This window comes from Topomyia yanbarensis, chromosome 3 (assembly GCF_030247195.1).
Source record: "Topomyia yanbarensis strain Yona2022 chromosome 3, ASM3024719v1, whole genome shotgun sequence".
NCBI classification, from domain to species: Eukaryota; Metazoa; Arthropoda; class Insecta; order Diptera; family Culicidae; genus Topomyia; species Topomyia yanbarensis.
In genome coordinates, this window is record NC_080672.1 from 137,856,295 (window position 1) to 137,880,857 (window position 24,563).

Here is a 24,563-nt window from a genome sequence, read left to right on the forward strand (position 1 = left end):
GGTGCCAGAGTTTCATTTTAATCCAGTAAATCCAATCGTCACTTAAGCATAGACAAATGGATTGTTCACTGCAAAATTCATAATGTACACAGGTAAAAATATTTTAAAAAAAGTTTTTTTTATAAAAAAATATTGTCTATCCCGAGATAAACTAGCATTTCGTCTATTTGATGCTATATGTTTCACACATGAGTACGAACGGAACAAAAATAAACGTCAAATCGCTTTTCGCTTGTACTAATGCAAAGTAAAAAGGCGCGTGATTCGGTGTACGGCTTGGCGGCGCATGGCTGATATGTCACGATGTGGATTTTAGAAAAGATGCGCAATACTAACGCATTGGGTAACCAACCTGTTTTTAATCCCTACCCCTTTGATGCATTTGCCTCCTTTACCGCCAAGTTACTCTAAATTTGTTTTGTTTAATAAAAATAAGATTGTTTATAAGTGGCCATTTCAGTTCTATTTGCTTTAATATATAGAATTTGAGCTGAAAGATCTCAAATATCGTCGAGTTGGACTCACGATGTCTTTTTTTAACAACTTTATGCAAAAAAATCAGCATCTCTGAAGCTTCAAGATATGAAAGAATGGGCTTTCCCCTTTCATTTGAAACCAACATCAAAATAATCCGTCGGGGGGTCTAGAGCAACTTTTTTTTTAAGTTTTTTTTCGTGAAAACATAGATTTTACAATAGAACTAGTTCATATTTCTATCCCTATATGGGGCTTTAGACATTCGAACAACACTAAAAGTGAGAATCTGATAGATATTTTAATAGTCTACAACTTTGTTAACAACTTAAAACCGATTTGAAATTATCCGGAAAAATTGTTCAATATTTTAACAAAGTCTAAATCTACGTTAGTTTCACAGGAGACCTAGTGTTTTGTAAGTCAATTCACACGTAATTTTTTCATTTGCCGAATACCTGTGTTTAGTTGAACAGTGCATTCAGCGGAATTCGCGAGCTTGGAAAGACTCATCTTTTAGCTGAAAATTATAATTCCAGATTCCACCTGATATAGGGCACCATTAAAATTTTTGGGATGAAAAGTCTTAAATAAGTGTTGACCAAACTAGTATGATATTATTATTCTTTTCCAAGATGGTGAAACATTTCATTTTTTTTTTCATTTCTTCGATTGTTCTCGGGGATGACTGATGACTATTCTTGCATGAACCTCCTACTTTGTTAGCATCTTCGTATAAAATTCACTTGTCCTGAACTTCAATCTTTATATTTGAACAAACTCAATGAAACTGTTAACACCATTGCAATATTTCGCGAATTTCATTGCAATGCTTGGTTAAATACGCTGATTATCTTTTTCAAAATTAACTCAATGTGACAAACACTGAACAAAAAACTTTGAGTTTTTGGATCAAGATAATTTTTTTTGGGATATATTCGTGAATTTGTATGTTTATAAGGTTTTTCTTGTACTCAAATCATATTTTGTTTGAATGTTTGGAAAAATTTTGAATGAATCGTTTCACTGTAACCACTAATTTGGACAGTTACTTCTGTGGTTTGCGTTCAATTATAAACTGTGTGTCCCAACATTTCGTCTTAAACAGAATTATAATAGCTGACTTTTTTTTTATCTTAAAATACGTTTATTTAGGCCCAAATGCTGTAGCTTAACGAGGCCGATAATTCATTTTTTTTTATATTACATGTCACATGTTAGTGGGGGAAGGGAAAGCCGTATTTAGGGGCGGCTTGCTCCCCTCTTATGTAAGTAAAGGAAAAAGGTAGGAAGTGGGATACATATTGTGTAATTGACATCGTCGTTTGCTGATTGATCATTGTGGCGGATATGCACACTTTGTTGTAGTGTTGTAGTTTCCAGCCTGTAATCGCAGGGGCGAGGGGAGGGTTGATATTTCGGATAATTATTGGCACTCTATATCATCTGCATGTCATGATGTTCTGGATAGACGGTTATCAAGAAGAGTGTGCACCGAAGACTCGTGAAGCAATGCCATATTGTAGATACAGGGATAGGTTGGTGAGATTCTACTGTGAATGAGAGAGGGGAAAATGTATTAAACTTGGACATCAATGGTTTTCAAAAAGATATAGATAAGAAAAATATAGGGGTGGTCACGGCTAGCCAGGACGTCCCGGACTGGCACATAGGGTGATCTACCTCGGGCCCGAAGGGAATCAATTAGTTGGGACCTGGCAACACAGTACTCTGCGCACAGCCAAACAACATGCTCGATGTCGTGATAGCCGTTCTCACAAACACAATGATTATTTTCAGCAAGCCCTATACGACGGAGATGCGCGTCAAACGAGTAATGGTTGGACATGATCCTTGACATCGTACGAATAAAGTCCCGGTTCACATCCAACCTCTTAAACCAAGCATTCGTTGATACCTTCGGGATAATGGAATGTAGCCACCGTCCCAGATGCCCATTGCTCCATGAGGTTTGCCAACTATCGAGCGTCCTCTGACGAGAGATACTGAAAAATTCGTTGAAGCAAATTGGTCTTTCGTAAGTGTCGCCTTCTAATGCGCCCACCTTGGCTAAAGAGTCCGCCTTCTCATTGCCCGCAATAGAACAATGTGACGGGACCCAAACCCCTTGGTAAGATTTTTCAGATAAAGCACTCAGATATTCCCGTATTTTCCCCAGGAAATACGGTGAGTGCTTTCCAGGCTTCGCCGCACGGATGGCCTCAATGGAGCTGAGACTATCCGAAACGATGAAGTAATGGTCTGAGGGCAGGGTGTCAATGATCCCGAGAGTATACTGAATGGCAGCTAATTCTGCGACGTAAATTGAAGCAGGATCATTGAGTTTGAATGAGGCAGCAAGATTTTCGTTGAAGATACCGAAGCCTGTGGACCCGTCGAGAATTGATCCGTCAGTGTAGAACATTTTGGCGCAGTCGACTTGATGGTATTTGTTATAGAAAATATTTGGGACCACTTGTGGGCGAATATGATCCGGAATTCCATAAATCTCTTCCTTCATGGATGTATCGAAAAATACAGTTGGATCAGAAGTATCTAAGAGATGAGCACGGTTGACGTTATATGTAGATGAATTCATGTTCTGTGCCATGTAATCGAAGTACAAGGACATGAATCGGGTCTGAGAATTAAGCTCGACAAGCCTTTCGCAATTTGCAACCACCAATGGGTTCAGAATATCGCATCGAATGAGCAATCGATATGAGAGGTCCCAGAATCGATTTTTCAGCGGAAGAACGCCCGCCAGCACTTCGAGACTCATCGTATGGGTCGAGTGCATGCAACCCAAGGCAATACGCAAGCAACGATACTGGATTCGCTCCAGTTTGATGAAGTGTATGTTCGCAGCGGAGCGAAAGCAGAAACATCCGTACTCCAACACTGATAATATCGTTGTTTGGTACAACCTGATTAGGTCTCCTGGATGGGCACCCCACCATGTTCCAGTTATTGTACGGAAAAAGTTGATCCTTTGTTGGCACTTCTGTTTCAGATACCTAATGTGACATCCCCAGGTACCTTTAGAGTCGAACCATACCCCGAGATATTTGAATGTTGAAGCCTGAGCAATAGTTTGATCCATTAATTGAAGCTGTAGTTGCGCTGGTTCACGCTTTCTAGAAAATACGACTAGCTCAGTTTTCTCCGTGGAGAACTCGATACCCAGTTGGAGAGCCCATGCAGACAAATTGTCCAAGGTATCTTGCAGTGGTCCTTGCAAGTCGACGGCTTTAGGACCTGTAATAGAGATCACACCGTCATCTGCAAGCTGCCTTAGCGTGCAGGAATTGACAAGACATTCGTCAATGTCATTCACGTAAAAATTGTAGAGGAGAGGGCTTAGACATGAGCCCTGGGGAAGGCCCATGTAGCTAAATCGTGATGTCGATAAATCGCCATGCGAGAAATGCATTTGTTTTTCAGACAACAGGTTTAGCAAAAAGTTATTTAAAATTGGCGAAAGACCATGCTGGTGCAACTTCTCATAAAGAATGTTGATCGAAACTGAATCGAAAGCCCCCTTAATATCCAAGAATACTGATGCCATCTGCTCTTTGTTAGCATATGCCATTTGAATTTCTGTTGAGAGCAACGCAAGGCAATCGTTCGTCCCTTTGCCTTTGCGGAAGCCAAATTGTGTATCTGACAGTAAGCCATTTGTTTCGACCCAATTGTCGAGCCGAAACAGGATCATTTTCTCGAACAACTTCCGGATACAGGACAGCATTGCAATCGGACGATACGAATTGTGGTCGGAGGCTGGTTTTTGGATGGCGATGACCCTCACCTGTCTCCAGTCATGTGGGACAATGTTACCCTCAAGAAACCTATTAAATAAATTCAACAAGCGTCTTTTGGCAGAGTCTGGCAGATTCTTCAATAAGTTGAATTTAATTCTATCTGGCCCCGGGGCTTTATTGTTACATGATAAGAGAGCAAGTGAGAACTCCACCATCGTAAACGGTGTTTCGTTCGCGGTATTGTAAGGCGACGCGGCGCGGTAGATTTTCTGTGCCGGGGCGGAATCCGGACAAACCTTCTTGGCGAAATCGAATATCCAACGGTTTGAATTTTCCACGCTCTCGTTAGTACTGTTTCGGTTTCGCATACGTCGGGCCGTGCCCCAAAGAGTGCTCATCGATGTTTCTCTTGTTAACCCGTCGACAAACCGGCGCCAGTAACTGCGTTTCTTAGCTTTCATTAAATTTTTCATTCGCTTTTCTAATATCGCGTATACTCGATAACTAGCAACTAAACCGTCGTTCCGGAAGGTTTTATACGCGGCAGCTTTCTCCGCGTACACGTCTGAGCTCTCTTTGTCCCACCACGGGTTGGGAGAACGTTTTTGGGTGTTCACGTCGGGTACTCGTTTCGTCTGAGTTTGAATCGCGCTATCGAGAATCGAGTTGGACAAAAACTTATATTCTTCCTCCGGGGGAAGTACCTGTGTTGAATCGATAGTTTTGGATATCTCAGCAGCGTAGCTCTTCCAATCAATGTTTCGTGTGAGGTCATAGGGAACATTGATTGGTGTCGATGGTCTTGAACCAGTGGTGATTGCAATTACAATTGGTAAGTGGTCACTACCGTGGGGATCAGATATTACCTTCCACTTGCAATCTAACCGTAGTGATGTCGAGCATAAAGATATGTCCAGTGCACTTGCTTGCGCAGGTGGTCTAGGAATTCGTGTCATTTCCCCTGTGTTCAGAATTGTCATATTGAAGTTGTCACAAAGGTCTTGAATTGTCGAAGATCGATTATCGTCGTATAGACAGCCCCACCCCGTACCGTGAGAGTTAAAGTCTCCAAGAAGCAGGCGGGGCGAGGGAAGGTGTTCAATCACGTTGGAGAATCTTCGATATCCCATCATGGCCCTAGGAGGAATGTAAATAGAAGCAATGCAAAGATCTTTGCCTTTGATTGTTGTTTGACAAGCGACAACTTCAATGCCTGGCGTCGAAGGGAGGTTGATTCGATTGAAGGAGTAGCACTTTTTGATCCCTAAAAGTACCCCCCCATATGAGTCTTCTCGATCCAAGCGGATAATGTTAAAATCGTGGAAGTTGAGGTTTATATTAGAAGTTAGCCATGTTTCACATAGGGAAAATGCATCACAATGATTGTAATTTAGCAAGTGTTTTAATGAATCAATTTTGGGGATAATACTTCTGCAGTTCCACTGTAAAACAGTGATCAGATCCCTGATTCCGTCTAATGAGTTAGCCATCGAAGGATACGATCGCTGTAAGGAGGGGCCATTGTTCAGTCAACTGTTTTAAAAATGTTCTTACTGTTGGTAGAATAGCAACCAGCAAGCTTTTCATAGGATCGGTAATGTTGAAAGCTGTGAATATCCAGTCCACAATGTCAGAAAATTTAAGGAATCCCGTTTTAGGTTGAGTTTCTGACTGTAAAATTGGAGCACTTGGGATTTTTGGTGCCCCGGGGAGTGCTGGGAACTCCTGATTGTATCTCAATTTCCCAAAACCAGGAAGTATTATCTTCGGATTTGTACCAGCACTTCCAGTTGATGAATTATTTTTATTTTGTACCCTTGTTTGGGACAACCTAGGACCCTTACGAGGAAGTTCAGGTGAGTTTTGATTAGGTCTTTTCCTAGAGTTTCCAAGCGGAGCCAAAGAATGCCCCTCGCAAGGGTCGTTAGAGGCGTTATCGTCAGTTGGCAAGAGAGCGAATGGGTTTTCGGAGATAAGTGGAACAGCTCTTTTAAGCATTTCTGCGTAAGAGCGTCTGGAGCGATCTTTGGCGGATCGCTTCAGTTTATCCGCGCGAAGTTTGTACGTTGGGCATGTCAAAAGTGCATGCGGATTCTCCCCACAGTAAACACACTTCTCAGCGGGGCTACTGCAAGTATCATCCGCATGGCGTTCCCCACATTTACCGCACCGTTGCTTGTTACTACAGTAGGTGGCCGTGTGACCTAGCTGCTTGCAATTGGAACAATTCATGACCCGCGGTACAAACAGGCGTACAGGTAGACGAGCTCCTCCCACTTCAACGTAGCTCGGAAGTGCAGATCCGGCGAAGGTTACGCGAAACGAGTCTGATGGATAGTAATTACCATCTTCGATGGACTTTGAGTGCAATTGCTTGCACTCCAAAATCTTAACTGATTGAAGGTTAGGGTCCTTAAAGCGGCCAGCCCCATCATTCATCAGATCATCGACAGTTAGACCCGCATCACTTACCACACCGTCGATCTCCACATCACGAGAAGGGATGTAGACGCGATACTCCAGCGTAAAGAGGCTATTGCTAACGATATCATTGGCCTGTTTCAAGTCAGTAACGACTACGCGCAGTTTATCTGACTGAACCTTTTTAATCTCGGTTACGGCCGAGTAACGTTTTGTCAGCTCCCGTGCAACAGTTATGCTGTTTAACGGTTTATTTTTGGGCCGAAAGTATACCACCCAAGGACCAGCGGATCCATCCTGGTAAACCTTGACTCGGGGGAGCTGTGAGACATTGGGGGAAAGTGGGGGAAGTGGATCGACCATAACATTATCTGTCTCAGTATCAGATATACGTTCTTCTTCTTCATAATATTCCTCTTCGGAGGGTGATCCTTCTGATTGTTCCATTTTGTTGCGGGAGCAACACGCTCGACCGCACTGTTTAACTTAAATCAAAATAAAAAATCAAAAGCAATAAAAAGAAAAAAATCGATAAGAAAAGTAAAAAACGAAACACTTCACCAGTTGGTTCCTGACGAGCTGGTAGGTGAATTGATCCTTCGTTTGTTTTATCCGTCACCCGCGTGACCTTCACACAGTAGAGCTGATATAGCTCGTCTAAACAAAGCCGTCTTTCAGGCAAGAAAAATGTTTAGTAACGCACTTCACTGCACTACTTTAACTGATATCGCAGGTAACAATTATCACTCGCGGGACTGTTTATTAGTAATGCTTTACTGCAGCCTCTACCACAGCAAGCACCTTCGTACCACCGAAAAAACTAAACCACACCGGAGAGAACAAAAAGCACTTGTTTCCCGGTACAAAGTTGGGTTACGAATGATAATAGCTGACTTAAACGATCATAACCTAAATTATGCGACGTATGGTCCTTTCTAAAACATAAATGTAAGCAAATCCTTGTAACCAAGCATTACCTTCCGATGAATGGTAGTTCCTTCGAACCTATCGGGAAAGATTACAAACTTGAACCAAAAGCACAAATAGTTTTCTGTCTCTGTCAAACATTCTAATTTTCGGAAGGTCAATAGGAATTGTCAACGAAGAAGTTGTAATGAATCCCGTCCAATATTTTCATGTCACTAAACTCAATTATTTTTTTGGTAGTGAAATAAGTGCGAGGAAATATATTTCCAAACCACTAGGCCTCGTGTGAAACTATCTAAGATATAACTTCGTTAAAATCTTAAACAACTTTTCCGGGTGATTTCAGGTCAATTTTTAGTTGTCAACAAACTTGTAGATAATTAAATTGTCTATAAAATTCTCACATTTAGTGTTTTTCGAATGTCTAAAGCACCGCATCTACGGACAGAAATATGAACTAGCTCGAGTAGTAAAACCAATATTGTTACGAAAAAACCTATTTTAATCCACCTAGCGGTGCAATTGTGCCTTTCTCAATCATGAATCACGAGAATGTGTGCGTTGTTTATATTCATTAAAAACTTTTAAATGCATATATTACATTTTATTATTATACATCACATGACAACTATATACCGGAAAATAAATCATTATTCGAGTTCTAAAATTTTGAAAAAGAAAAAACATCCACGGTAATATTGAACTGAAAAAAGGTGCGAAATCGGCAAAGTCCCAAAAAGTCGATATCCATAAAAAAAATTTTTTCGAGATAACATAAAATCTCGACGTTTCATGCATTTTAAAGATATTTGGCATCAAAAATACGAATTCGATTTCTGAAATTTCATGGGGTCCCCCCTTTGAAAAAAAAAATGAGTTCCGGCTTATATGGGAATTTCATATGTGACCGGACGATTTAGTCTATATTTCCGGACCCATATAAGCGATCCGTACGAAATTTTATAGACATCTGTGGGGATATTATAGCTATCATTTGGGACTAAGTTTGTGAAAATCGGCCCAATTATTTCAGGGAAACTGATGTGAGTTCGTAAATTTTGAAAGATGGCCGCTTTTCCCGGGCACTTCCGGAACCGTCTATGGTGGTCAATGTAGTCAACGAATGTTTGGTTGGCCGTCGGTGACCTAGAACAGCAAATTTAAGTTGTTTGAGACATTTTAGCGACATTTTTACCTTTTTTGCTTTCATCGGAGTATCGGTTTGAATCACAATTTGCTATGTGATCGCACGCCACAACCTGTAACTCCGGAACCAGGAAGTCGGATCGGGATGAAATTAAATAGCCATTTACGGGGACGCAATACCTTTCATTTGAGGCCAAGTGTAGTCGAATCGGTCTAGCCATCTCCGAGAAACCGATGTGACTGTTACTCTGAATTTGGATACTTCCGCCGGGGCTTCCGGAACCGATGATGGTGGCCAATGTGGCCAAATAGACTTTGAATGGATTTTAGTGACCTAATACTACAAATCGAAGCAGTTGTGGTCAAATTTTGGAAAAATTTTCACCTTTATACATTCATTGCAGAATTTATTAAAATCGACATTTTCTGCGTGTTCGTGCTCATCACCCTGTAATTCCGGAACCGGAAGTCGGATCCATTAGAAATTCAATAGCAGCCTATGGGAACGTTGCACCTTTAATTTGAGACTAAGTTTGTCAAAATCGGTTCAGCCATCTCTGAGAAAAATGAGTGACATTTTTGGTCACATACACACACACATACATACACACACAGACATTTGCCGAACTCGACGAACTGAATCGAATGGTATATGTCACTCGGCCCTCCGGGCCTCCGTTAAAAAATCGGTTTTCAGAGCAATTGCAATACCTTTCTATTGCGAAAGGCAAAAAAACATAAAAAAAGTTGCTCTGGACCCCCCGACGGATCATTTTGATCTTAGTTTCAAATGAAAGGGGAAAGTCCATTCTTTCATATTCCGAAGTTTCAAAGATGCTGATTTTTTTGCATAAAGTTTTTCTAATAAATACACCGTGTTCACATATGAAATTCCCATATAAGCTAGAACTCAAAATTTTTTTCGAAGGGGGGACTCCATGAAATTTCAGAAATCGAATTTTTTATGCCAAACATCTTTAAAATGCATGAAACGTCGAGATTTTGTTATCTCGAATTTTTTTTGTAGAATCGACTTTTTGGGACTTTGCCGATTTCGCACCTTTTTCAGTTCAATATACCGTGGCTGTTTTTTCTTTTACAAAATTTTAGAACTCGAATAATGATTTCTTTTGTTGTATATAGTTGTCATGTCTGTGGTAGGTAATCCTAGAAAAGAAAATGATTACTAAAGACTTGCTTTATATTATACTTACCTTAGATTATTCAGCAGCAATAAAAATTAAAAAAATACAAGCTAAACGAAGCGATTACATCGCGACTCAAAAATTAATAACAAAAAAAAATGATGACAGTTTGGATATTGAGAACCATTTATCAGAGTCCATAAATACAAGTCGCGCCAAGGAACCTAATCACAATCGACTACTCGCTTACGATACGTAGAGGTAAACGAGTAGTCGATTGTGATTAGGTTCCTTGCGCGACTTGTATTTATGGACTCTGATAAAGGGTTCTCAATATCCAGATTGTCATCATTTTTTTTGTTATTAATTTTTGAGTCGCGATGTAATCGCTTCATTTAGCTTGTATTTTTTAATTTTTATTGCTGCTGAATAATCTAAGGTAAGTATAATATAAAGCAAGTCTTTAGTAATCATTTTCTTTTCTAGGATTACCTACCACAATGTCATGTACAATAATAAAATGTAATATATGGATTTGAAAGCTTTTAATGAATATAAAAAACGCAAACATTCCCGTGTTCATGATTGAGTAAGGCACAATTGCACCGCTAGGTGGATTAAAACAGGTTTTTTAGTTAGGATACATAATCACTCTCTTTTTTACTGCAAAAATCGATTTTACATTGAAATTTACTGTAAAAACGTTAAAGTTTATTGTTTTTGTATTGTAGCATAACATGAGCCTTTACTGTAAATTATTTTAAAATTACTGTACTGTCACAGTGAAAACAAATATAAATCTCGACAAACATATGATTACGGCGTAAAAGCCAACTGTCAAAACTCTCTTTGAAAGGAAATTTAATTTAATTTATTTTTTTTATTTCCATATCAACATTAGAATAGGGCTAATAAGATTTGTAAACAAACTTTTGTTTTGCTGATTGCTCTTAATTTGTTATATTTTCAACCCAGAAGACATTTGAAATTTATTCTACCAAGGGTAAAGATGTTGATTCATGTGTATCTTTCATGAAATTCGACTCGACCGCGGAGTAATGAGCGAAATAAGTTGGTTTATAAAAATCGCATTAGCCCTTTTGAAGAACTGATATTGATTTAATATGTTAATTGACATGGCATCTTTTGCAATTTTCTCAATGTTTACGTTTTGCAGATAGGCCCTTTTCAAATGTTTGACTTTGCTGCACATGTGTGCACATCACATTTGTGCCATTTGCGTCTTTTGAAAAAATAGTCGTCACCCGAGCGTCACTAGTATCAAATGTCAAAAATCTACCGCTCAGTAAAGAGTCGTTTTTCGCGTTTTTCTTTGCTGATCGGCTTCCTGTTTAATGTAGAATAGAGAAAAAGTTGCTTTTCTCGAGAAAAAGTCCCAAGAAAATTGTTTAATATGGAGACCCGTTCTGCGAACAACGTTTCCGGTATAAATTTTATAGACAAAGGTCCAAATATTTGTCGAATTTGTTTGGCTAATGGCGGTCCGCTTCCTGGAAATGATCATTCCAAGGGAATGGAATCAATCTTCAGCACGATCCGGGAATACGAGGAGAAAAGTTTGTACGGTATCCTGGTGACGGTGTGTGCTCCGCTTGGCAATCGTGAGATGCTGAAAGGGGTGCCGGAACGAATCTGCCGTGGTTGCAAATGGCGTCTGCTGTCCGCTTACGAGCTGTACGAGACCTGCCTGCGGAGCGACGAAAAAATGCGTGCAGCCTTCGAGGCGAGAAGACAGGTAAGGATATCAGCGTAAATGGAGATTTTTTGTAAACAGTTTTTTTTTAGCAGGAACAACCACAACAAATACAAATCAAGCAGGAAATTTCGGATAGGGATGAGGAAGAGTACAATCATAATAATGCTCCAAGTGTAGATATGTCTACTTTTATGTCGGAGAGCAGTTATTTCCCTGAAGCGGAGAGCACAGAGTTTTTAGATCAATCAACTGACTTGTTAGAGGAAATGGTTCCAGCTGTAGATCCAAATGAGTCATTATTTGAAGAGCATTATAAACTGAATGAAAGGGGAAACCACTGCTGTGGAATTTGTGAACAAGAGTTTCCTTACAAGAGCACATGCCGAACACACATCATCGTGAAACATGATCCAACAAAGCCATTCAAATGTGATGTGTGTCACTTTACGCTAACGACGGAACTCCGACTTATAAGGCATAAAGCGACCACCCACGGAGTAGGCGTTTTCAAAATCGATGAGGTTGCACCAGAAGAGTCGCAAGGAGACTCAATTTTTTCTTGCAAGATTTGTTCCAAAGAATTTAATTCGATTGTGCGTCTAAAACGGCACAAAAATGTCCACGTAGCCTACAATAGGCCATTCAAATGTGAAATTTGTTTGTACCGATTCCCGAATCGAGCTCAATTTACACAGCACTTGAAAACACATCAGGAAAAAGCGGATGAAGCTGAGCCGGGTTCCGAACAGGACGACTGGAAATGCGAACATTGCGAAGAAAAACTGCCCGGTAAACGAGCTTTAACAATGCACACTCGGCGTTTTCATCCGGAGACGCTTCAGAACGAAAAAGAAAAGAATGATTATAAATGCATTATTTGTTCGGAAGAATTTGCCCGAGAGAGCGTTCTTAACACGCACATGAAAATGCACGAACTGATGGCATTCGAAAAGGAAAAGGAACAACGTAGGGAACTAGAATTGTTAATAAAGACGGAACTGCAAGCTGCCAAAAGGGAGTCGCTATCATATACCACTCCCGTTGTGGATACTAATGTCAGTAATGGCAATACGAACACGAACGTCAACGCCAACAACAATACAGTGAGTGCAAAGAAGAAGAGCGATGCGGACGTTGCATTTGTTTGTATGGTCTGTGAGGAGGAATTCGAGGAGCGCGACTTTTTGCTGAAGCATCAGAAAAATCTGCATAAAGAACTTCAACTTAACATTGTTCCCGGTGCCGTGGAGAATGCTGATGAAGGTGAGTACGTTATCTTTATCTATATTGTATTGAATAGTTCTATTTTGATTATCTAATTCTTCGCATACGGTTGAAAGCTAAATCCAAATCTCGCCTTTTAGTAGAGCTAGTATGGCTCATAACGAATCAAGTGTTAGAGATTCTACGTGCCTTAATTTGCTCTCAGTCCATTGGATAAGTCTAGCTATAAGAAATCTCGCTGCAGTAGCTGCAGTATGATCGCTGGCCAAAATTTTCGAAAGCGTCAATGGTGAGCTGCGGACCGTAGTCCATCACCATAAATTTCGACATCTCAAATCTCTCTTGAATATGTAGCGAGGATTCGAAACGATAGCAGCTGTGGAGTGAGAGTACCATCTGTTTCTCGCACCAGTATTGTTTTTCTAGCGCATTGATAGATTTTGTATGGTTTTTTTGGAATTAACGTTTCATAAAATAAGTGTTCGTGTTTAAACCCTATCCCTTCGGTCTACGATATGTTTTCTAAATAAAAATAGAAAATATTTTTAATCATGCATACCAAAACCAAAGTCCTTCTAAAGGAAGGTCCTAGCATGCGTCATAACGAAAACTGCCTCTGTGCTCGTGTGTGTGACAGTTTCTTCGGCGAATGGTAGCGTCTACGTTATCAATACCACGTTTTATAGGATGTCTTCATTACCACTAACAGTTTTGACGCATACTAGGACCATGTTTAGAGGAACTTTGATACAAAACCTCTTTTCTTTATCCTTGCATTGTAGTCTCCAGGGGTTGTATTTCTCTCTCACTCACGCGAGAAGTAGCTTATCCGATGTCCAACTTTTCCGAGATAAGATGAGTCGCAAAATTCTCCGCCTCCACAAATAGCGTGAGAATGATTTTCCGGATAAAATTTATTTGACTTTTTCCTTCTCACCGGAAAAGGTGATAAAATTTTAATTTCGTGGAAATCAATAAAAACTTCAAAAAATACACGTAATTACAAAGAAAAGCGGCAAAGAAGTATGATGGACTTGTTTTATCGTGTTTTGGAATAACGACAGCAAAGCAGGGAACGCCAAAAGGATACCGTGATAAACTCATTCACTCATTCTCCGGCTGTTTTATTTATCCGGAGAAATAACACGTTGTATTTATCCGGAGAAGTTGTGTGAGTGCCAATAACTTTTCGTGTGAAAATGTGAGTTTTTATTGTCGCAGTAGCAAACTATCCGGGCGCATTTACTCATATGAGCGATAAATGCAATGCCTGGTAGTCTCTAATGCCATTTTCGTTTTTGACAGTGCACTACACTGCCTATAATCGCAAGTCAGTCCCATGTAGATAGGGAATCCCATAGAACATGGGACTGACTTGCGATTATGGGCAGACTGTAGTCGGTGCTACACTCATTCAAACTTGAAAACGTCATAAGGTTACTATGCCTGAAATCTGATGTGATGTCAGGAGCACCACCAGACACGCTTCTACCATATTTACCCGAACGACATTTGCCCGAATATCACATAAACCCGAATGCCATTTGCCCGAATCCCATTCACACGAAAAACATATCGAAATGATAGTACACCAGAGGAGATTAAATTTACTGAAATGCAATTATTATTTGATTTACATTCAATCCTACGAAACAATTAGCACTAAAGCTATACCTGTTTAACAGTTAATCCTATCATCTGGATTGTATGATTTAACTAATGTCTCCAGTTTTAGGTCTCTTAGCTGCTGGTTCCACCTGCAGTGTGTGTAAAACGTTGCAAGCAAAGCCGACCAGGTTATTGGCCATTGGACCAAAGGCCATTGTATGTTCTATGCTTTGAAAGACATTTGGCATAAAGGTCGTTTCGAACAAGGGTCAATGGGTTTATGGTACGAAAAAAGCTTTTGTCACAATGTGCATTCATTTCGATACAGATTCATAGAAACTTTGGAAAGAAGGAATCAAACCTCAAGTTAAAGTAAGCCGGGCAAACTAGTCGATCAACAGATTGCTTGCGAGAGCTACTTGGTATATAGATTCAAAGAACTGCTCTTGTGTCAAAGAAGGAATTAAATTGTATGTTTGAATGAACCGGGAAAACTGGATCACCAGTTTACTTGCGAACTTACAGTGGCACACAGATTCAAAGAGCTGCTCATGTTTGAAAGAAGGAATCAACCCCTACATTTGAGTAAATCGGGCAAACGAGTCGATCACCAGTTTACTTGTGACTAGAGATGGGCGAAACAGTTCACTTCGAAGAACCATTCCCGACTGAACAGTTCTGTAAAAAGAACTAGTTCAGATGAACCGTTCTTCCGTTCAGCTGATAATTTACTTGTATCTAGCGAATGTCTCTAAAAACATTCGATTCTTGGAGAGGAACCAAACAGATGCTGTCCAAACTATTATACCCCTGTATGCTTAACAAGTTCATCAAGGGTAGCGATTTCTTCATGGTGTATAACTAGAGAAATAGAGAATGTGATGAGTCGTTCTTCGTCGGTTCCATTCTGGGAGAGCACAGAGAGCGGTTTGTGGGACGGCAAGTCGGTTCATTTTCATTCGTTCGCCTAAAAATCGGTCCGAGAAATTCGCCAAACGGCTTTAGGTCAGGTTCAGTTCATTCGCTTTGAAGAGAATTGAGAACTACCGTTCTTTTAAAAAGAACTTCCGTTCGCTCATTCTCTTCGAAGAACCAGTTCACTTGAACCGTTCGCGAACGAATGGCCCATCTCTACTTGTGACAGCAGTTTGATATATAGATTCAGAGAACTACTCATGTTTGAAAGAAGAATCTACCGTTATGTTTGAGTAAACTGGGCAAACAGTTTGCTTGCGAACTTATTTGGCATGTAAATTCAAAGAACTGCTCATTATCAACTCTTAAGTTTGAGTAAACCGGGCAAACGAGTGGATCACCAGTTTATTTGCGAGGGCTATTTGGTTTGCACAATTCAAAGAACTGTTCATGTTTGAAAGAAGGAATCAACTCTCATGTTTCTGGCAAACGGCTGTTGATCCAACGAATCTTGTTCCAAGGACAATGGAGCCGGTGGAGTGAACTTTTGCTCTCAGCCGACAGCAACCAGGAAATCACAGCAATCCCATCAAGAGTTGGTGCCGGGAATGATGCGGAATGCACGAAGGTATGCTCAAAACTGTTTTCTGGCCATCAAACTCCTTTTGAGATTTAGCTGGCGGTGGCTTAAACGATTGACATGATAATGATGATGTCGCTAATAATTTTCTGATCTCACGTGGTTTCCGAAGATAGAAACGGAATCAATGTAAAGTTTAAATTGCATCACTGACGACTTAGCACGCGTTGTTAGGAGCAGAATACATTGAAGTAGATAAAATAGAGGACTTGACGTTGCACAGTTCTAGACAAACAGGCGCAAAATTTAGTCCACCTCCCGAGGACCAGTGGCAGACAGTCACCACTTCGTCCGATTTTGCAAATTTTGTCTCGCTGGACGGACCGAGATCCCCTAAGCTCTAAGCTGCAGTCCTATCAGCCCGCTGAAAAAAGTGGTTTCTTGTTAATCCCGGTTGAAATCATGTGTTATTTTTATGGCAGAAAACGATTTATCAACACAATTCTCCTAAAATCCGTTCGAATCTTCGTTTAACCTCTATTTTGCGTATTCGTGTGCGAGATTAACATGACTTAATGGTGTACAAAATAAGTTGAACATTTTTAATATAAATTTTAACCCTCAAAAAGGCAAGGGGTTTCAGGCCCCTCAGAAGCCTCTCAGTTACAGTTCACCAGTTTCAATGAACACGTAATTTGAGATACAAATGATCGAGCGTTTTGGGGCTTTGCATTCTCTCACTGATAAAACGACAAAAAAGAGGCTTTTGATTTAATTGGGTCTTAGGAGCGATGCTTCGTGAAGTCACAATTTTAGCTTGCCTGTTTGAGTGGTGCTCAATGCAACATGCATATCGTGGGAAATCTAGGATCACGCTGGATGTTGATTTTCACATTGAGAAGGTCTTCTCGCTCAAGTAATTTAGCTTGCGTGTGTTCCTAGATATTGAAGGTGCTTTTGACAATGTGACAATGTGTGTTTATTCCGAAAGCGACGCGCGGTTATAGGGTATCTACATGTATCTCAGGTTAGATAAACGCAATGCTTAGTAACCGCATTCTTTGTTTGCCACTAAGACAGGTAGAGATACAGAAGCTTTTGCGGTTGTACTCAAAGTGGCGTTGTCACATTGGTTATGGAACTTGGTTGTCGATGGCTTGTTGAAGAAACTAAATGACTTTGGATTTCCTACCTGCGGGCTTGCTGCGATTACCAAATTCTAATTACTGGACTTTGCATCGGAACAATCCTTGACCTAATACAACAAGCATTAAGAGCTGTCGACAAGTTAAATTATCAGTTAATCCAAACTTCAATGGTTCTTTTCACGAAGAAGCGAGCAACAATCATGGTTCGTCCCTTGCAGTTCTTTGATTCTGAGCTACTATGTGCAGATCAAGTCAAATACTTTGAAGTTATATTGGATTCCAAACTGAATTGGTCTGCTCACATTGCACGGTGGGGCAGGAACTAAAATTAGCAAGACAAAACCTCTAGGGCTTTGGGAGTGAATTATTTTTACTTGATTTGTTCAGCAAAGTATCTTGGTTTTATCTGCACCTTATTTTGATTATGTAAATTAGTTTGGATTTTCACCGCATAGGTGGCGTTGCGATGTTAACTTTTTGATTTCGCAAGTTTGGTGTCTTCGGCAAAGTTTTAGAACGTTCAAAACTACAAGTTGTCGAAGATAGTTAAGCTCTATGCTGTCAAGCATATTTGTCACTTATTTGTTGCACATCCAAAATATGTTTGGGTTTTCCTTTAGAATTCGACTTGTTTAGTTGTTTTCCGCACTGTGTATGTACCAGGTACCACATTTGCAAAACCCCTTGTATTTGATGCAGTCTTCGTCCGCTTTCAGTCTTGGTACAATAGTACGCGTAGATCGGACAATGCCAAAACTAAGATTTAGGTGACGCTGCAGTTGGGGAATATTTGGTGGTTGCCTGAAAAATTTTCTTGCTCAAACGGTCATTTTTATTCTAATTTCCAAAGTTTGGAAACGTTGTTCATGCCTATATTTTTGCATCATGTGATTGTGAAGAAATCTGATGTAATTAAAAAAAAGAATTAAGATCATACGTTAACTAAACTGTCAGAAAATCTAACTTAAAAAAAGAGTTGAATAAACGCTCTTTACATAGCAATACGTTGCAATCCCATCAGCTTATTAATACATCTTTCGGCTGCCTTAGTGAGCATTTGTTCCGCTTCTACTACCTATCGTATCAGCTTCTCTCAACCAGCAAATACTTTTAATAAACTTATCTAAAAAACTGTAAATTTTCCTTTCAGTGCCGGACGTGTCAATGGAAGATTCTCCCGAGGATGAATCAATGGCAGTAGACATCGATCCGGCCGAGCTGATGTCCCAACCGCAATCAGAAAATGATCCGACGAAAGGTCCTCCTGTTCCACCACCAATGCCCAAGTGCCATCTCTGCCAGAAGTCCTTCCTGTATAATTGCTTGCTGCAAACCCACATCAAGAACAGTCATAGCGAGGCTAAGCCGTTCGAATGCAAAGTGTGCCATATGCGTTTCGGCTATCGCGGTACTCTACAGAAGCACGAATTGATACATTCCGCTCAGAATATTCGCCCGGGAGGGCACGGTTCCATAATGTACAAATGTAAGATTTGCCTTGCCAAATTCTTGGAGCTTAAAGCTCTCACTTTCCACATTCGAAGTCATCGAAACTCTTTGCCCGTGGAACCAACCCATACGAAGAAGATAGAAATATTCCAGTGCACCTACTGTCCACAAATTTTCAACGATAAGGAGGCATACGATGAACACCAAACGAAGCAGCATCCTCTGATGCAATCTCAGCAGACTGCGATCAAACAGCAACCATCGTCGACAGCACCACCAGTCCAGTCACAAGCACACCATCATTCACGGAAGAATCCCGACCCGAAACGGTTGGTGGAGCGGGTACCAAAGAATGAGAAGGAACTATTCTTCGATAGTCTGTCAATCGTCAAGGTTGAACGCCAATAGGAATCGGCGGAATTTAGTGTGAAGATTTTTGTAAGATCAAAAAGAGTGTAAGATGTAAAGACAAAATTTCGCATTAGCGGTACTGGTAAGTACTTAGGATTTAAGTAATCGTGAAGCCATTATTATGCAGCATACTTTTATTGGGGGTAAATATTGACTTTAGCCTATAGATTCGGCGTTTATTGTGTTACCGAAACAGATGCTACAGGTGTATTATAAATCATTGACTTTACGTGATGTGGAATTTGTGATTGATTTCATAAGTGTTTGAATAAATAGACGAGATGTATATTGGAGTAAAAATTTTGGTAGTGAAATCACAGCCCAGCTGAACCAGGCATGCCAAAAGAGGTGTACCCCATAATGAATGTTAAACATTTTTCTTAACACTATTATAATTTTGGAGCGTGAATTTTAATATATTCAGTGCTGTGATTTTTTCAATCATTTCAATTGGGAGTCCGGCGCACGCGAAACTTAACGCCAATATACTATTCCGTGCATATCACTAAATAAATACATGAAAAATGTAGTGATTTACCCTTCTTTACAAATAACACAATTATACTTATGTATTCTGCTGTAGTACTGTACATATTACTCCTTATTCAAGTTACCGAATAAAGGAAATCTTACTTGCTAAATTTACATCACGTAATTTGAAGGACCCATTTAACCAATTAAAAATATGCTCAAATGTTCAAATGCGCCTATCTCTAGTCGCTTTTCTTGGCTATCCATCTAAATACTTATAGATTGCGTGATTCATACAATAGGAAACATATTTTTTGAATGAATTCCATGTTAAAGTAACGAAATAAAACATCATGTATAAACGACAAAAGTTTATTATGATAAATTTGGCTGCACTCCCCAATAAGTATTATGCCAAATGTTCCTTAACTCCCAATAGGTATTATATCAAATGTCCATTGTGCCAAATGTCCGTAATACCAAATGTCCTTTAGCCCCCAATAAATATTATGCCAAATGCTCATTATCCCAAATGTCCCTACTTCTCTATAAGCAGTATGCCAAATGTTCATTATGCCAAACGTCTCTTGTGCCATACACCCACTTAACCACGCTTTACTGCTCCGGTGTTTTTCAATGAAAAACGACATAACATTTGTCGGAATGCCATTCATCCCAATACCACGTACACCGGACTGTCGTTTGACCGAATGCCTCGCCTCAAGTCCACTAACCCGAGAATCATACCAAAATAAAGTATAGGTACTGCAGTAAATTAAATTTTAGAACAATAAAAAAATTTACGATGACTATTTTTTCATCATTTCGCGCAAAGGTTGGATTTTCATAAACGATAGTTTTATTACGCTATATTTCACCCTAAGGAGAAAAGTAAACACAAAAATTTCTTACCACGTTAAATCCCTACAAAAACTAAAACACACTTTGTGTTTCAAACGAACGACTGGTCAAACGTGATCTCCCGTCCGAGCAGAAGTTCTGTTTATGCCAATAAGACACAGTGAAGCCGAAACATGTCTTGGTTTAGCAGGCCTATGCGAAAGCATTATGCTATATTTCAAACAGAACTTCTGCTCGGACGGGACATCACGTTAGACCAGTCGTTCGATTGAAACACAGAGTGTTTAGTTTTTAGGGATTTAGCGTCAAGCCGGCGCTAATCTATTCCGACAACAAGCTAGTGTCGGTTTCTGATGAGACGAAATTGAAACGCACTCATGACTGATAATTTTATGCAAGAGTGAAACATTGCTTTCCAACGTTTATTCAAGTGCCTTCCTTGGTTGATGGGTTTGACGGTACAGCGAAGACCCGTTTTTATCAGCCCTCTTTGTTTATGTTTGGTTGACCAAATGGGGACAATGGCAAAACATATTTGATTTTTTTTTAATAAACCGAAGCTCTAAAAATATTCTTCTTTAATCCCTAGACATAGCATCAAAATACTGGTTGGTCGATAAAATCGGGTCAAAAAACTGATAAAAACAGGGACTGATAAAAACGGATTTTCAATGTATTGCAAACATCATCAATAATATTTGTGCATCAGTTTTAAAGAACCTCTGACAGACAATTGCTTTAAGATGGTTATTGCATTACGCCTGGAAAATGATGCATCGAGGAGACCGAGAGGGCTTATAGGTGTCACAATGTCCCGGGTGTTATGACGCACATTTGTTTGTTTCGTACGGACTGTGACGTACTTATAGTTTTGGATATTATGACGTATAAGAACTGCGTCATAATGTTCCAATGCTGTATGACTTGGGACGCTATGACGCAAACCTGTTCGTCAAAATATCCCACACAATGAGTGCGTTATATCATTCCGGACATAATGATGCAATACCTTTTCATCATAACATCCCAATATCAGTGCACGTCATAAGATCTCGGACATTACTTTCGGAACTTGTGATACAAGATTCTTCAGATCTTTTAACGAATTGGTGCTTTTGGATCTTATGACACACACTTCTACGCCATAATTTCCCGGACTTTTTGACGCTCACTGTAGTAGGAAGTTATGACCTGGGACGACGCTTCATAATGTCCGACACTATGAGTACGACACAGCGTCCAAGATGTGCATTGCGACACAAAATCCGAAAACGACAGGGCGTCAAAACGTCCGGGACATTATGACGCACAAATGATAAGCCATACTATCCGAAAACGCATGTGCGTCATATGATCTCGGAGTTTATGACGCACTCTCATTTTAAGATTCTATGACGCACCTTTTGTGCGTCATAATGTCCCAGATACCTCTGCGTATTAATATCCTAATGTCAGTGTGCGTCATAAGTTTCCCGACATTGTGACGCTTTATTGATTTATGGTGCGTCATAATGTCCAGGAAGTTTTTTTGTTTTTATGCCTGATGCCTGTTTCCTTGGCCTGATATAAGGCAAATACACTAATAGGCTATCGTCACAAATAAACATACAAATACTATTACAATACTATTTACATTATAGAGGTTTTAACCTCTGACCTTCGCCTCCTCGGGTTAAAGAAATCTTTTGGAAAAATCTCTAACCCTATGTGCCGGGTTGGGACTCGAACCCAGGTCAGCTGCGCACAAGGCAATCAATTAACCAACTACCCTGTGTCCAGGTAGTTGCGACGCGCCACCTTTCTGTCGTGATGACACGGTGCCGGGATAGTAACCACATACACACACGTTATAATGAACGCGATTGCATGTTCGCGTTTTTTACCAGATTGGTATCAACGCGAAAGACACGATCGTTACCCTTATGCTCAGTAAGAAGAATTAACGCTTTATGTCAGATTGGTCGTGGTACATATCGACTGTGAGTCAGTGAATGGCTGACGCACAAAAGTGCCCGAGCCGAGGGCAATCACTGGCAATGATCAATCGAAGGTTATGAAGCTGAAATATGACTAACCATATTTCCGTTTAATATCCATTGAACCATACTGAGCGGCCAATGTACATTTATATTAACAACGTTGTTCGTCATTATTTTAGTTTAGTGTTTCTCTTTAGGAAATAGCAAAAATTTATGGAACTGATACGCAAGGAGAGGATCGAAGACACCATGGGCAAAGTCCGTAAACGGTAAGAGCCGAAGCAAATACTAGGCCAGAATGCGACATTTACGAAAGACCAATTTGCTTCAACGAATTTTTCAGTATCTCTCGTCAGAGGACGCTCGATAGTTGTCAAACCTCATGGAGCAATGGGCATCTGGGACGGTGGCTACATTCCATTATCCCGAAGGTATCAACGAATGCTTTGTTTAAGGGGTTGGATGTGAACCGGGACTTTATTCGTACGATGTCAAGGATCATGTCCAACCATTACTCGTTTGACGCGCATCTCCGTCGTATAGGGCTTGCTGAAAGTAATCATTGTGTTTGTGAGAACGGCTATCACGACATCGAGCATGTTGTTTGGCTGTGCGCAGAGTACTGTGTTGCCAGGTCCCAACTAATTGATTCCCTTCGGGCCCGAGGTAGATCACCCTATGTGCCAGTCCGGGACGTCCTGGCTAGCCGTGACCACCCCTATATTTTTTTATCGATATCTTCTTGAAAACTATTGATGTCCAAGTTTAATACATTTTCCCCTCTCTCATTCACAGTAGAATCTCACCAACCTATCCCTGTATCTACAATATGGCATCTCTTCACGAGTCTTCGGTGCATACCCTTCTTGATAACCGTCTACCCAGAACATCATGACATACCTCACATGCAGATGATATAGAGAACATCATGACAGCATCAGAGTGCCAATAATTATCCGAAATATCGACCCTCCCCTCTCCCCTGCGATTACAGGCTGGAAACTACAACACTACAACAAAGTGTGCATATCCGCCACAATGATCAATCAGCAAACGACGATGTCAATTACACAATATGTATCCCACTTCCTACCTTTTTCCTTTACTTACATAAGAGGGGAGCAAGCCGCCCCTAAATACGGCTTTCCCTTCCCCCACTAACATGTGACATGTAATTAAAAAAAAATGAATTATCGGCCTCGTTAAGCTAAAGCATTTGGGCCTAAATAAACGTATTTAAGATAAAAAATACTAGGCCAAAGCAGGCCACTGGAACGTCGAGCAGCACACAGCCTGCGAATAGCCGTCGGCCAAATAAAGGGGTTGTATGGAGTATGGACCCTAAAAATCGACGGCAGAAAAACACCACAACAATGAGCAGCATTTGGTGCATCAAAATTAACCTTCGTCACACAAAAGGTTCCACAAGTGTCCTTGCCGGGTGGTTCAGCAAAGAGCGCCTAGACATCGCTCCTTTACAGGAGTCGTGGGCAAATAAACATAAAATCTTTGGTTTAAATTTTGTCGGCTCACAAGTTAGTATATTATAAAGACCAGCTAATTCCAAGAGCTGTAGTCTTGTTAAACTGAGCAATAAAATTCTCTCTAATTACAGGAGTCATTCAGCGAGATGTCGTTACAATGACAGTGAGGGCACCGACGGCTATGGGAAAGCAAGAGATTGTGATCACATCTGCCTACTTCAATGGTGATGCGGATACAGCACCACGTTCTGAAATCGATACCCTCATAAAGTACTGCAGAAGCATAAACAAGCCCTTTTGTCATTGGATGTGATGCCAATGCGCATCATACAATATGGTGTAGCTCGGATTTAATCGTGGGGTGAGTACCTACTAGAATACCTTTGGTCAAATGATGTCAATGTATGTAACAAGGGAGTTGAACTTACATTTCTAGTAGTACTATCACAGTCACGTAATGTTTGGCATAGAAGCCAATAAATTCATAGTGCCAAAACACAGAAAAATAAGGAAAACAAATTGGTGTGTAATCTTCTGCTGAACTGGATAATGCGGCAAACGACCTACAAAAGAGGATCATAACCGTCGATAATGACAGTGGCTCCTTTGTAACGAGGTCTGTATGTCGTGATGTTCCTTGGTGGGACGTAAATTTAGCAACACTTAGGAAGGAAGCTGGGTGCCTGTTCAATAAAGCGAAGATTACTGGTAACTGGTCAGACCACAGGACCACTCTTACTAAATACAACGCTGAGTTGACAAATGCTAAGAACTCAATGTGCGAGATTTGGGAAAATATCGCGAACTTTCCAGACGCAGTTCGCCTTCAAAAAGCCTTATCA

At 40.3% G+C, this 24,563-nt stretch overlaps 1 protein-coding gene across 2 annotated transcripts; it reads left to right on the top strand.

Moving 5' to 3' along the window:
• The first annotated feature begins 11,144 nt into the window (after positions 1-11,144).
• On the top strand, positions 11,145-19,212 carry LOC131690595 (zinc finger protein 62-like). 2 transcript variants are annotated; one of them, XM_058976498.1, is made up of 3 exons: positions 11,145-11,630; positions 11,684-12,854; positions 18,217-19,212. In XM_058976498.1, the coding sequence occupies exons 1-3, from the start codon at positions 11,289-11,291 to the stop codon at positions 18,921-18,923; spliced, it is 2,220 nt and encodes a 739-aa protein (XP_058832481.1). In that variant the 5' UTR covers positions 11,145-11,288; the 3' UTR covers positions 18,924-19,212. The 2 variants fall into 2 exon arrangements, with proteins under 2 accessions (XP_058832481.1, XP_058832480.1); XM_058976497.1 differs by having other exon boundaries at positions 11,146-11,630; positions 11,681-12,854.
• The last annotated feature ends 5,351 nt before the right edge of the window (positions 19,213-24,563 follow it).

Excerpts from the sequence above, each read along its gene's own strand:
- LOC131690595 (XM_058976497.1), top strand. The coding sequence starts at position 11,289 with ATGGAGACCCGTTCTGCGAACAACGTTTCCGGTATAAATTTTATAGAC. Across the intron at positions 11,631-11,680 it reads CCTTCGAGGCGAGAAGACAG|CAGGAACAACCACAACAAAT; the intron begins GTAAGGATATCA and ends GTTTTTTTTTAG. Across the intron at positions 12,855-18,216 it reads CGTGGAGAATGCTGATGAAG|TGCCGGACGTGTCAATGGAA; the intron begins GTGAGTACGTTA and ends TTTTCCTTTCAG.